The sequence below is a fragment of the Bos taurus genome, chromosome 7 (genome assembly GCF_002263795.3).
Source record: "Bos taurus isolate L1 Dominette 01449 registration number 42190680 breed Hereford chromosome 7, ARS-UCD2.0, whole genome shotgun sequence".
Lineage (NCBI taxonomy): Eukaryota > Metazoa > Chordata > Mammalia > Artiodactyla > Bovidae > Bos > Bos taurus.
Window position 1 is genome coordinate 43,239,678 of NC_037334.1, and position 14,623 is coordinate 43,254,300.

At 52.1% G+C, this 14,623-nt stretch overlaps 1 protein-coding gene, 1 long non-coding RNA gene and 1 other non-coding gene across 5 annotated transcripts in view; 2 read left to right on the plus strand and 1 right to left on the minus strand.

Annotated features, from left to right (window-relative positions):
- Positions 1–7,855, minus strand: part of POLRMT (RNA polymerase mitochondrial) — a 13,504-nt gene extending 5,649 nt beyond the window's left edge. For 2 of the 3 annotated variants that reach the window (XM_005209258.5, XM_010807222.4), the window contains exons 1-5: positions 7,725–7,855; positions 7,140–7,238; positions 4,275–4,870; positions 1,213–1,343; positions 937–1,129 (exon numbers count right to left, since the gene is read on the minus strand). In XM_005209258.5, coding sequence (XP_005209315.2) covers positions 937–1,129; positions 1,213–1,343; positions 4,275–4,870; positions 7,140–7,238; positions 7,725–7,812 — 1,107 coding nt within the window. In that variant the 5' untranslated portion in view covers positions 7,813–7,855. The remainder of the gene's footprint in view (positions 1–936; positions 1,130–1,212; positions 1,344–4,274; positions 4,871–7,139; positions 7,239–7,724) is intronic. The other variant, NM_001205551.3, reaches the window with a different exon arrangement.
- On the plus strand, positions 22–4,319 carry LOC132345738 (uncharacterized). The gene is made up of 4 exons (XR_009495244.1): positions 22–718; positions 1,126–1,361; positions 2,005–2,440; positions 2,744–4,319. It is a non-coding gene; the product is annotated as an uncharacterized lncRNA (long non-coding RNA).
- Positions 7,856–13,913: 6,058 nt separating the features above from the next.
- TRNAE-UUC (transfer RNA glutamic acid (anticodon UUC)) lies at positions 13,914–13,986 on the plus strand. Its single transcript has one exon. It is a non-coding gene; the product is annotated as a tRNA-Glu (tRNA).
- Positions 13,987–14,623: the final 637 nt, after the last annotated feature.

Below are 14,623 nucleotides of genomic sequence, written 5' to 3' on the forward strand. Positions count from 1 at the left end.
CCCCGCTGCTGACCTCTCCACCCACCAGAGTAGCGCAGCGTCTCCCTGGCCTGGGGTGGGGGTGGGGGAGGTGCTAGAGACAGTGCGAGGCCCCGAATGCTGCTGTTTTCTCTTCCAACTTGCAACTGTGTGACCCTTCTAAAGATAGGTACACTATAGAAAACCCAAAATATACATCCACACAAAGACTGGTCCACAGACAGCCACAGGAGCCTGGTTTATGGTGGTCGAGTGTCCACCAAGGGATGATGGATAAACACCACGTGGTCCCTCCACACATGGGCATCCCTCAGCTGTGAAAAAAGAAGCTCAGACACTCGCTACCACCTGACGCTGAGAACATGATGCTCAGTGAGAGAAACAGACACAGGACACACGGGGTGTGATTCCACAGATGGGAAACGTTCAGAACAGGCCGATCCACACAGGGAGTGGGTTCCATGTTGGCAGGGGAGAAGGTAGGAGGTGACCACTGATGGGGATGGGCTTCCTTTCAGGGTTATGGAATGTTCTGGAGGTAGAGATCAATGTACTAAAAACAACCCACTGGATTATACTTTAAAAGGTGAACTGCAGGTCAGGAGAAGTCTGTCCCAGTAAAAAAAGAAAACTCCTTGCGTCGCCCCAGGGATCTGGGTGTTACACTCTCCTCCACCCTGGGAGGTGGCTTTACCTCATGCGCCCTGTGCCGCCTGCAGCATTAGCTGTGCAGTTTCAGGTGGGTACCCTGGCCCTGCAATACCCCCATGCTGTGCCTAGGGTGCGCCTCCATGTGGAAACCAAATATGGCAGGGTGTGGGCCCCCCAGGACAGAGCAGCCTCCCATCCACCAGCATGGGGTTGGGGGGCCAGTGCTGCCAGGAGAGACAAGGGGAGGGGTCGAGGCGCCCAGTGACCACCCGCCCCCTTCAGGTTCCCAGATGCAGGCCAGCTCACCTTGGCGTAGATCTCCTGGAGCAGTGGCGAGGTGTTGACCTGGGGTGGGGGCGGGGGTGGCGGCTGGGGGCTGAAGGCAGGTCTGGCCTTGCGCACAGCACGCAGGAGCTCTTCCCGCTCCTCCGTGCTCAGGGGCACGGCTGAGAAGAGCCCCTGCAGCGACAGCCCGTCCTGCTCCATCTGCTTCAGGCACCTGAGAGCACGCGCACCCAGCTGTTAGCACCAGCGGGGAGCCCCTGGGGTCCCACCCCAGCTCCACCACCGCCCCCCGCCCACCTTCGGATGGTGCCGGCATCCTGGTCCAGGCGCCCCATGCACTGCAGGGCGGCTGCGTAGGACAGCAGGTCCGGGGCCAGGCCGGCATCTTTCAGCATGAAGAACACATACATCAGCTCTTTGAAGGAGCCCTGGGGGGACCAAGCCGGGTGAGAGCCTGCAAGGGGGGTAAGGGGGTGGGGGTGGGGGGGCACGCCTGCTCCTTCCCCCAATTACCCCACCACAGGCTTCCCAGACAACTCAGCCAGCACCTTCCCCTTGGCCCTGAGGATCTAGGAGAAGTGCCACAGAGATGGGCATTGCCTGTGCCCTGCCCTGGGGCCTGCTCACTGTCTGAGAGCTGGGTCTACACCCAGGACAGATGGGCCGGGGGCTGCCCAGTGTGGTGGTCACTGGGCACGCTGACCAGAGCTCAGTTTCATACCCAGTTTGGCAGCAGCAGGAGGCTGGTGCAGCTGAAGGAGATTGGCAAGGTCACAGAGAGCTCCATTAGACACACTGGTCTAGAAGCAGCCCATCTCTCCTGCCTTTCTAAACTCACAGGACCGTCACCACCACCAGGAAAACAAGCACAGACCTTGCACAGCATCCCCCCACCCCCAGTGCCAAAGCCCTGGGCAACAGCCTTCACGGCTCCCAAAACCCAGCAGGGCTCCCCGTTCTGCAGATAGGAAAGCCAAGGCCCAGAGGGGAGGGGGGAAGGGTGTGGATCGAGGGGAGCTCGTGGCAGAAACAGGAGGGCCACCTGACACATCCACCTGGAGCCTGAGCAAAGGGCCTTGTCTGGAACAGGTACTGTATACACGCTGGACGCTGTATGGCACTCAAGGCAGAGGTCAGGGGGACACAGACACGCCTAAGGGACATCGCTGCCCAGGAGCCGGCAGAGGCAGGAAGGAAGGATGGGATGCGGGGAGGGGGGCCTGCCTCGCCCTGACCTTGAACGTCAGGCCTCTGGGACTAACAGAAAACTAGCATCTACTGCTGGAAGCCTCCCAGATGGTTCAGGTGTTCTGGGGCCCCAGGAAGCTCATCTAATCAGAAACCTGCTGCCCTGACAGAACTCTCCGCAGGCAGATGCCAGAGGGCCGGCACCGCAGGAAAGGAGACTGACGCCTGGAACTGAGCAGGCCTCCCACAAAGACAACGCAGGAAACCCCCTGTGACTGTTGCCGTGGAGACCTGGTGCCTCCCAGTGCTGCCAGGCTGCTCTGGGCCCCATTCTATGGTGAGTCAGCACAGCTGAGGCCCTGTTGAGAACCTGCCTCCCCAGAGCTGCACCCGCACTCGCCTCCCTCCTTCACCGCGCTAAGACTTTCTCCGATGCTCCTCAGATGAGGGTGCAGACGCACAACAGGGAGGGTGCTGGGGAAGTTGTCTCCACAAGGGTGCTTAGGCAACTCTCCTCAGCAGTCACAGGTCAGAAAAGTCACAAGTGAAAAGAGCACTTCCCTTGAGGGAAGTGGCTAAAGCTGCACCCAGCGGGAAATTTACAGCTGGGGATGGCTACACCATAAGGTTCTCGTCCCAGACAGGAGCATCGAGGAGGCTGCCCTGAGAAGGCCTACAGTGCCCCGTGCACCAGAGCCCTGGCTGAGTAACCACACAGGAATGCTGTCTTCTGGCCGTTTTGTCGTTTTCACATTTTCCATCGAGGGCCACGTGTGACTTATAATTAACAAGTCTCAAGAATTGTTAAATGGCCACTTAAGAAAAGATGCTCAACATCACTATTAAAGAATGCAAATCAAAACTACAAGGAGGTATCACCTCACACCAGTCAGAATGCCATCATCAAAAACTCTCTACAAATAATAAATGCTGGCAAGAATGTGGAGAAAAGGGAACCCTCTCAACCTGTTGGTGAAAATGAAAATTGATACAGCCACTGTGGAGAATGGTATGGAGATTCCTTAAAAAACTAGGAATAAACTACCATATAACCCAACAATCCCACTACGGGGCATATACCCCAAGAGAGCCACAATTCTAAAAGACACATGTAACTCAATGTTCGCTGCATTCTAAGTCACTTCAGTTGTGTCAGACACTTTGAGACCCCACAGACTGTAGCCCGCCATGGGAGCAAAGAATACTGGAGTGGGTTGCCATTTCCTCCTCCAGGGAATCTTCCTGACCCAGTGATCGAACCCACGTCTCTTATGTCTCCTGCACTGGCAGGCGGGTTCTTTACCACTAGTGCCACCTGGGAAGCACCCAAGATGTAGTACATATATACAATGGAATTTGACTCAGTCTTAAAAAAAGAACAAACTTTGAAATGTAAGTCCAAATGAGGTGAATGAACCTAGAGCCTGTTATACAGAGTGAAGTGAGTCAGAAAGTGAAAAACAAATATCGATATTAATGCATACATATGGAATCTAGAAAAATGGTGCTCATGAACCTAACTGTGGGGAACGAATGAAGACGCAGATACAGAGAACAGACTTGCGGACACGGGGTTGGGGGAAGGTAAGGGCTGGACGAAGGGAGAAAGCAGCAGTGACATATATACACGATCGTGTGTGAAACAGACACTGGCAATAAGTTGCTATGTGATGCAAGCAGCCGAACTGTGCGCTCTGTGATGACTGAGAGGGGTGGAGGGAGGGGGAGGTTCACAAGCGAGGGGTATTTGTATAATTATAGCTGATTTGTGTTGTTGTACAAAAGAAACCAAGACAGCATTGTAAAGCAATTTCCCTCCAATTAAAAAATAAATCAATGAAGAAAGAAATGACAACCCACTTTAGTATTCTTGCCTGGAAAATCCCATGGACAGAGGAGTCAATGGGCTACAGTCCACGAGGTCACAAAGAATCGGATAGGACTTAGTGACTAAACAACAACAAAAAGAGTAGATATAACTGATTTGCTGTGCTACCTAACACAACACTGTAAATCAACTATACTCCAATAAATTTAAAAAAAAATCTAAAAAAAAAAAAAAAAAGCTGTCAGAATAATAAAAACTGAAGGCCTGACTCCTGGGGCTGAGAGACCAGAGTTGGGATCTAGGTGCCCCGGGTTGGCTCCCGCCTCCGACCCCAGCCCCTCACCTGGCGAGCCCAGCCAAGCATGACGGTGTTGTACATGGGGAGTGTGAGCAGCTGCTGCTGTGGGGCCCGGCTGTGCTGTGCAACCAGCACGTGGTGGGCCAGGGGCAGGTGGCCTGTGAGCAGGCAGCACTCCAGGAAGGCCAGGAGCTTCTGGCGCTGGCCCTCCAGCCGGGATTCGGAGCCCTCATCTGCCTCCCGGCTCAGCTTCTTCGGGGCCTCCTGCAGCAGCCGGGCCAGCTGCTCCTCCCAGGGGCTCTGCGGCCTCTTGCGCTCCCACTGCTGCAGCTGGCCCGCCAGCTTCCTGCTCAGCAGCCGAGGCTCCATGCGCAGACGCTTCTCCCAGGTCGACTTCTCCACGATCTTCGGCAGCTTCCCCTCCAGCTGCTGCAAGCGCTTCTCTATCAGCTGCTGATCCTTGTCCAGCTTCTGTACCCAGTGGCTGCTGAGCACGGGGGCAGCCCCTTCAGCCCCCACTGGGGCCTGCCTGGGGGGCCAGATGCCACCAGCCTCCGGGGCCTGAGCCATGGCCACCCTCTTCACCATCACCTCCTCTGCCGTGCCCTCAGCCTGCAGTTGCCGCACCCGTGCCTCGAGCACTGTGGGGAGAGAGATGTCAGGGGACCCCGCTGTCAGGAGTGGGGATCAGTCCTGGGTGTGTGTCTGCTTACAACCAAACGCACAGGTCTGCCTGGGCTGCTCAAACCCAGCCCCGAAGGAGCTCCTGGAGTTGCCCACCACCTGCTCCTCGACATCCTCCCGCCCCAGCAGCTCTGTCCTTCCCAGGGCTCTCTCCCTCCAGGTCCAGCCAGTCAGCGCCTCCTTGGGGCTCTGCCTTCAAAATCTACCCACAGCCCCTGCCTTCTTGAATCCCTGCCTCCCTTCCCTGTCGCCACTCCAGCTGTAATGCACATGCACAAGCATTCACAGCCACAGCCCACCCCTGCCCTGTGCTGCTTCACAGCCAGCTCTCATGACTCTATGGGGTTTGGGGCCACTGAGTTGGTGAACAAGAATCGACCTCACCCAGGGAACACAGGGTTCCTGAATGCCCAAGCCCACACTCCCACTAGCAGATCCATGCATCACCCTGTTGTGAGTTTTCCCATCTGATACACCTTATTTCGTACACATATTCGTGATATATACATATACAATGGCCAATACTGGAACTCACTCCTGAACAGACTTTGCCAATCCGACAAATTTTCTCCAAAAGGCACATTACAGACCCCTGGAGCTGAGGGGCTCAAGATGGTCCTGCAGCACCATGCCCAGGGCCATTTTAAACTGCTAAACCACCAACACACAGCACAAAATGCAAACACAGGGCACTAGATATACCCTGAAAAGGACGCCTACTGACAGAGTGTCACCCAGCTCCACCTCAGCTGAGAAGGTGTGCACTGACTGGGGTTTCAGGTAAAGTTCAGCTGGTAGGAGATTCTGCAAACACAGAATCCGCAGATGTGAGGACCAATGGTACTTGTCTCCTGCCCGTGCCTCTCTCACTGTAACATCAGCCCAGACACAGGAGGGCTGGTCTGGAGCAGAAACACAGCAACAAGAAAGGCACAGCCCCCGCCTCAGTGGATGGAAAGTCAGCAGACACTTTCTGAACGTGCAGATGGTCAGTGGCAAAGTGCCACAAAGGGCACGAGGTGGCCACATCTGAACCCCCTGGGGGGTGACCGGGGACAAGTAGGTGCATTGATCCCGCTGGCAGAAGCCAAGGACGCTGGCAGAGGCCACAGGGCTCTGAGGCCCTCAATGGGGGTGGAGACGGAATTCTGCCAGAAAGGATACAGCTGGAGGGTCGAGACTAGGGAGTGACACGAAGTGATCACATTTTCAGACCCTGGGCTTTGCCTTAAAATAATGAGGTGGGTGAGAAATCAAAGAAGGTTGCTCTTAAAGCTGGTAGGACCTGTGGCTTCACTTCTGCACGTTTGGGATTTTCTGAAATCAGACTTTTCTTTTTAAAGGTTCCCCCATCCCACTCCTGGCTGCTGGCCACTCACTGGATGCGGGGCAGGAGGGAAGCAGGAGGCATTGGACACCTGAGAGGGAGGGGACAGGGAGGCCCCCAGCTCACTCTGGAGATGCCAGGACCTGGCTGTCCATCCCCAGTGACAAAGACCACCAGCAGACTCTATCAGGTGCCAAGTCCAGGAAGTTGAGCCAGGACCACTGAAGTCTGGCATGTCACAGGGCAAAACCCAGCTCTGCACACAGCAGGCCAGTCTCTCCAGCCACAATTTAGGCTTCAAGTCTCTCATCTATTAGGACTTCCTTGAGAGTTCAGTTGGTAAAGAATCTGCCTGTAATGCAGGAGACCCCGGTTTGATTCCTGGGTCAGGAAGATTCCTCAGAGAAGAGATAGTTTACCCACTCCAGTATTCTTGGGCTTCCCTTGTGGCTCAGCTGGTAAAGAATCTGCCTGCAATGTGGGAGACCTGGGTTCGATGATACCCTGGAGAAGGGAAAGGCTACCCACTCCAGTATTCTGGCCTGGAGAATTCCATGGACTGCATAGTCCATGGGGTCTCAAAGAGTCCAACCCAACTGAGCAACTTTCACTTCATTCTCTCATCTGGAAAGTGGGAGCCCCTGGTGGGTTTGGGAAGACAAGGGAACTATAAGAGCTCACTGCACACAGCATTCACTTCACAGTGGCAAAAAGGGGGCCCGTGGACCACTAGAGAGCAGGACCCAGTGAGTTACCCTATCTTGCAGACTGACAACCCTTCTCAATGGGGTGGAACCAAGGAACCTTGGAGGAACGAAGGAGGTGGCTCCCAGGAGTGTGGTCGGCGGGGTGACAGTGAGAAAGGAGCATCAGGACCAGTGCCCTGGGATCAGGCTCACCCTCCAGCAGTTCCGCGTGGCCGCAGCCCTTCCGGCGGTCCTGCTCACAAGCGCTGGCAGACAAGCTCCTCTTCCGGCCCCAGACGCCACCAAGGGTCCCTGCGGGAGAGACCAGGGAGGCTGAGGCGGGTGGATGTCAGGGCTGGGGCGGGGAGGGCCGTCGCAGGGTCAGGAATCGCAGGATCCGGGGCAAAGGAACCCTGAAGACCGTACAACTGTCAGTGGTCACCCGTCTCAAAGGAAACACCACAGGGTAAGGGAAAAAGGAAACTGGGGCCTGAGTTCGAAGATAAATGGTTCCGCGAACTAAGGCACAGACAATTCAAAGGTTAAAAACTCTAATTCGTAAATAGTGGGTCATGGGACTCCAAAAGAACCCAGGAATCAAAGGTCAAAGTGCACCGACGACCCCGGTCGGTAGAGTGGCCCAAGGGGCCACTGAAAGCGGGATACAGTCACTCGGTTCGGCAGAATCGCCAAAGCAAGTTAGCTGGATCCCTGGGGTCGAGAAGCCAAAGGTCACGGCGGCGGGTGAGGGGGCAGAGCAGCGGTCCCGGCGTCATCCCCGGGCCTCCCCTGCGTTACCTTCTTCGGCAAGGAAGCAGGGGTGGCCCTTCGGCCACAGGGCCCTCCGAAGCCCCGCAGCCCGGCGGCCACAGCGCAGCGCCGACATGCCGCCTGCACGCGGGACCACCGCGCCACGGCAACGCGCCTGCGCCGCCTACGCCCGCCGGGACTCGTAGTTCCGCTGCCTACGGCGGCCGCGAAGAGACCACGAACCGGGAGGGCACCAGGAGAACCACAACTCCCAGGAGGCAGCGGGCCCTGAAAGGGCGGGGGGGGGAAATGAGCCGGTAGTGCACGCTGATTGGCTGTTCCCTGTCCAGGAGGGGCGGGACAGATCCGTTGCTTGGGCAACACTCTAAGCCATCTTTGAGAGGACCCGGAACCTGAGTTTTGTTTATTTCTGTTTAAAGCGGTGGTTTCCAACGTTTTTGGCACCAGGGACCGGTTTCGAAGACATTTTTTCCATTGGGGCGGGGGAGGAGGAAGATGGGTTGGGTTTTCCTCACCACTGACCTCCTTCTGTGTAGCTGGGTTCCCAACAGACCACAAAGGGCACGAGTAGTGGCCCAGGGGGTTGGGGACCCCTGGTTTAAGGAATAATCCCCGAATAATTGGGCTTCTTAGGTGGCTCAGTAGTAAAGACTCCACCTGCCAATGCAGGAGACACAGGAGACACGGGTTCCATCCCCGGGTGGGGACGTTCCCCTGGAGGAGGAAATGGCCACCCACTCCAGTATTCTTACCTGGAAAATTTCATGGACAGAGGAGTCTGGGGGCCTTACAGTCCACGGAGTCGCAAAGAGTCAGGCATGACTGAGCACTCACGCATGCCAAATAATTAGGACAGCATTCCGCAATTTACAAATTCCTGTCCATCTTCATTGATCCAATGATAGCTTTGGGGAGGTAACTATTACTATTGCCCAAAGACACATCACGAATATCAGAGACACTGGAATGAAGGCCCAGGCCCATCTGACTCCAAGTCCCAAAGCCAAGGGTGAGCTGCATCAAGGTGTTTCCTAAACTTTACCCTTATACACTCTTTCTGGCCTCTGTTTACCCACTAGTTTCCAAGTTTCCAAGGCCGGAAGTGGAGTGGGGTGGGGAGAGCAATGATAATTGGAATAAAATACTCCCTGGAGCCTGAAACGTCTCCGCCCTAGTCTCCAGACAGATCCCACTCAGGGGTGAGCAAGCCAGAGCTTTAGAATCAGACCTGAAAGGTATGCCCCACCTTATCATTCGGGTGGAGAAACTGAGGTCAGGGGAGGGAGTGTCTGTTCTGGGATCAGCTGGTATGTGAAGGATGATAATAGGAATAAGTGGTGTAACTTCCCTTCAAGCTGCAATCCTATCTAATGCAAAAGCCTTGAGGTGAGAACAATTGTGGATAAACTGTTGGAATTGGAGCAGTGTTTGGGAGAGAGGTGGTTGTTCAGTTGCTGTGTTGTGTCCCACTCTTTCTGACATGGACTGCATCACACCAGCCTCCCCTGTGATGCTATCTAACCAACTCATTCTCTGTCACTCCCTCCTGTCTCCAATCTTTCCCAGCATCAGGGTCTTTTCCAATGTCACCTCTTTGCATCAGGCGTCTGAGGTGTCGGAGCTTCAGCTTCAGCATCAGTGCTTCCAATAAATACTCAGGGTTGATTCCCTTTGGAATTGACTGGTTTGATCTCCTTGCAGTCCAAGAGACTCAGTGGTGTCTCCTTCAGCACCACAGTGCAAAAGCATCAGTTCTTCAGCACTCAGCCTTCTTTATGGTCCCACTCTCGCATCCATACGTGACTACTGGAAAAACCAAAGGTTTGACTAGACAGACCTTTGTTGGCAAAGTGATTTCCCTGCTTTTTTAATAATCTAGGCTTGTCATAGCTTTCCTTCCAAGGAGCAAGTGTCTTTTAATTTCATGGCTGCAGTCACTGTCCACAGTGATTTGGGAGCCCAAGAAAAGAAAATGTGTCACTGCTTCTACTTTTTCCCCTATTTGTCATGAAGAGATGCGACCAGATGTCATGATCTTAGTTTTTTTAATGTTGAATTTTAAGCCAGCTTTTTCACTCTGCTCTTTCACCCTCATCAAGAGGCTCTTTAGTTCCTCTTCGCTTTCTGCCATTAGAGGGGTATCATCTGCATATCTGAGGTTATTTATATTTCTCCTGACAATCTTGATTCCAGCTTGTGATTCATCCAGCCTGGCATTTTGCATGATGTACTCTACATAGAAGTTAAATAAGTAGGGTGACAATATGTAGCCTTGACATACTACTTTCCCAGTCCGTTGTTCCATGTCTGGTTCTAACTGTTGCTTCTTGATCCACCTATAGGTTTCTCAGGAGACAAGTAAGATGGTCTGGTATTCCTGTCTCTTTAAGAATTTTCCACAGTTTTCGTAATCCACACAAAGCTTCCCTTGTAGCTCAGTAAAGAGTCTGCCTGCAATGCAGGAGACCCAGTTCGATCCCTGGGTCGGGAAGATTCCCCTGGAGAAGGAAATGGCAACTCACTCCAGTATTCTTGCTTGGAGAATCCCACGGACAGAGGAGCCTGGCAGGCTATAGTCTATGGAGTCACAAGAGTTGGACACGATTGAGCGACTAAGCACACACACAGTCAAAGGCTTTAGTGTAGTCAATGAAGCAGAAGTAGATGTTTTTCTGGAATTTCCTTGCTTTCTCTATGAGCCATGAATGTTGACGATTTGATTTCTGGTTTCTCTGCCTTTTCTAAACCTAGCTTGTACAGCAACTTGTATATCTGGAAGTTCTTGGTTCACATACTGCTGAAGCCTAGCTTGAAGGATTTTAAGCATTACCTTACTAGCATGTGAAATGTGTACAATTGTACAGCACTTTGAACATTCTTCGGCATTGCTCTTCTTTGGGATTAGAATGAAAACTGACCTTTTCCAGTCCTGTGGCCACTGCTGAGTTTTCCAAATGTGCTGATGTATTGAGTGCAGCACTTTAACGGCATCATCTTTTAGGATTTTAAATAGCTTAGCTGAGTTCCATCACCTCCACTAGCTGGTTCATAGTAATGCTTCCTAAGGTCCACTTGACTTCACACTCCAGGATGTCTGGCTCTAGGTAAGTGACCACACCATCGTGGCTATCCAAACCATTAAGACCTTTTTTGTATAGTTCTCTGTGGCATAAGTAGTTGGGTCATAGACTTGGGTTACCATGATGTTGAATGGTTTGCCTTGGAAACAAACTGAAATCATTCTGTCATTTTTGAGATTGCACCCAAGTACTGCATTTCGAACTATTTTGTTGACTATGAGGGCTAATCCATTTCTTCTAAGGGATTCTTGCCCACAGTCGTAGATTAATGGTCATCCAAGTTAAATGCACCCATTCCCGTCCATTTTAGTTCACTGATTGCTGAAACATCGATGTTCACTCTTGCCGTCTCTGGCTTGACCACTTCCAATTTACCTTGATTCAGGGAACTAACATTCCAGGTTCCTGTGCAATATTGTTCCTTACAGCATTGGACTTTACTTTCATCACCATACACATCCACAGTTAAGCATCATTTCCAGTTTGGCCCAGCTGCTTCATTCTTTCTGGAGCTTAGTAATTGCCCTCCCCTCTTCCCCAGTAGCATATTGGACACCTTCCAACCTGGGGTGTTGGGACTCATCTTCTGGTATCATATCTTTTTGCCTTTTTTGTTGATGGGGTTCTCGAGAATACTGAAGTGAGCTGCCGTTTCCTCCTCCAGTGGACTGCATTTTGTCAGAACTCTCCATCCTGACCCATCCATCTTGAGTGGCACGGCACAGCACGGCTCACAGCTTCACTGAGTTGTGCAAGCCCCTTCGCCATGACAAGGCTGTGATCTGTGAATCAGTGGGAGAGAGAGACAAACCTGGAAGGGTGTTCAGGGGTCACACTACAGCTGGCCTTGGGGCCTCAGCTCAAGCCGACACCTATCCCCAGATGCTCAGACCTCAGTCTCCCCAGTGTCAGTGTCGAGAGTGGAGGCTGAACCTGAACTTTAAAGGGGCCTTACTCCCAGGTCTGGGAGCTCTCAACAGCACATTCCAGACGCAGCTGCCCACGCGGGCCTGTGCGACGTGATGCCACCGGCTGGGAATGTTTTCAACAGATGGCAGCGTCCTCTGGAACCCACCCATTCCACCCCAATATGCCCTGGGGGGCCGTGACCTCAGAAGTGACTCACACCTGGGGTTGCCTTCCTGGTCTTGAGCGGGGTATGCTGAGTCAGCTGGACCCCCCCACTCCCTGAGACCTAAAGACAGCCGCTTACATCCCCACAGGCTGGCAGTACAAGGAGCCTGGGCTGGAAGCCAAGACTTCTGAATTCTTTTGCCTCAGTTTTCTCTTCTGTTCACTGGGACATCACATGCCCTAAAGCAGTGTCTCCTCACAAGCCAGCTCTTCTCTCAGTTTCTGCCTCTCAGTTGCACTCAGGTTCTGAGTGGGGTGGTCTCTCTTGGTGCCACCTGTGTGTCATCATATCATGGCTCGCAGGCTGGGGTCCTGCTGCTCTGAGACCTTGTCACGTGGTCTCTTCTCTTTGTATTTCTTCTTCAGCTGTCAGTGAGTCAGTGTGTGGCTCTGGTTTTCCACTCCTGATGGGGATATCACGTTTCCTTGTAAAACTGAAGCAAGAAAATATGAATAACCCATGAGACAGGTGGAGACAGATGCCCTTAAGAGAGGGACGTGGTGTCCAGATGTTGTGGCTTAGGCAAGACTACATTTCAGAAGCTGTTCATGTATGCCAGCGAACATACTAAAGAGATGCCAAAACATCTCACCCAGATCAAACAGAGAGATGCTCAGATGAGTTTAGGCTGTGGCACTCTCTATGAGACTTCAGAAGTGTTGAAAGGAAGGAGAGGGATAACTTGGGAGATTAGAATTGACATATACACACTGCTATATATAAAATAGATAACTGAGAGGTCCCTGGTGGTCCCAGAAATCTTCCTGCCAGTGTAGGGGACATGGATTTGATTCCTGGTTGGGGAAGATCCCTTGAGCAACTAAGCCCATCTGCCACTTTGGGCTATTGAGCCTCTGCTCTGTAGCCTGTGCTCTGCACCAAGAGAAGCTACCATGATGAGAAGCCCGCACGCCACCACAGAGTAGCTCCACTTCCAGCAACAAAGAGCCAGCAGAGTTAAAAAAGAAAAAAAAAAGGGGGATAACTAATGGGACTTCTCTGGAGGTTTAGAGGTTAACGTTTCAAGTTTCCACTGCAGGAGGCATGTGTTCGATCCCCAATAGGGGAATAAGATCCACATGCTGCACAGCATGGCCAAAAAGGTAAAAATAGTTTTAAAATAAATAATGAATAACTAAAATAGATAACTAATAAGGACCTACTGCATAGCTCAGGGAACTCTACTCAATACTCTGTAATGACCTATACGGGAAAAGAATGTAAAAAAGAGTGGATGTGTGTATACGTATAACCAATTCACTTTGCTGTACAATAGAAACTAACACAATATTGTAAATCAACTACACTTCAATAAACAATTAATTAAAAAATGAAGACGTGTTGAGAAAGGCAAGGGCAACTCTCTAGATGGAAGGGTATGGCATCACATTCTCTGGGCCACTGTAACAAATGACCACAAACTTGGTATTTCAAACAACAGATATGTCTTTTCTCATATTTCTGAAGACAAGACATTCAGAACTAGCATCACTGGGATGAAATGAGGGTGTGGGCAAAGCCGTGACTTGTTCGGAGGTGCCCGGGGAAGGTCCTTCCTGCTTCTTCCAGCTTCTGGGGCCCCAGGCATCCTGAGCTGGTGGCCGCCTCCCTCCAGCCTCTGCCTTTTTTGTCACTGGCCTCTGCTCTGAGTCTGTGTCTCTCATAAGGATACTTGCAGCTGCATTTAGGGCCCCTGAGGACGATCTCCTTGTCTGAAGACCTTAATTTAATGGCAGCTGCCAAGACTCTTTCCAAATAAGGTCAAATCCACAGCTTCCGGGGGTTAGAATGTAGACGCGTCTTTGTGGATCTTTATTCATTCAGTCACAGAGACAAAGGGGAAGGGAGGGCCCTGCATGTGCCCCACCTGGATTTGGGATGAGAAAAAAAGGTGCTGGAGGATGTCACAGTGACAAGAGGGGACACTGGAGCATAGATGAGGGATGACGTTGCAGCCTGGCTTCTGTGGAGGACCTCAGGATTCAAGGCTCATTTGGGAATTCCCTGGTGGTCCAGTGGTTAGGACTTGGCTCTTTCACTGCAGAGGGCCCAGGTTCAATCCCTGGTCAGGGAACTAAAATCTCACAAGCTGTGCAGCCTGACCAAAAGGAAAAAAAAAAAGCAAAACAATTGAACCAATAGACTTAAGGGTGAAGCAGCCAAATGTCGGAGGCTGCCTCTTGAACAGCCATGTACATAAACAGACCACAGGTGTATATTTTTCCTGGTAAAGCATGGAACACTGCACACATCAAAAATACAGTTCAATTAATTTTCCAGAACACAGGGTGTTCCAGAGAAGACCCAACCCCTGAAATCCTCTCACACCCCCCATCACTGCCCTCAAGGATGACACCCTTTGGACAGTTCTCACGGTGGGTGGGTTGCTTTTCCAGACTGTCCCACAGACAGACCTCTGCTGTGTCCAACTGCTTCTTGTTCTGAAAGTCATCCACGTTGTTGTGTGTTCAGGGCGTTACTCTTTTTTCATGGCTGCATAGTGTGATTTTGCTGCAGTGTATATACCCATCCTCCAGCTGATGGAAATAAATAATATGAAAGAATTGAGAACTCCCAAAACAGGGCGTTCATTGTGCTGCTCTCGTAACTTGTCCATAGGCTTGACGTCTTCCAGAAAAGCACAGCAACACACCACTGTACCCTGCTGGGATGGCTGCAGTCAAAACCATGGCCCATAACAGCTGCCAGTG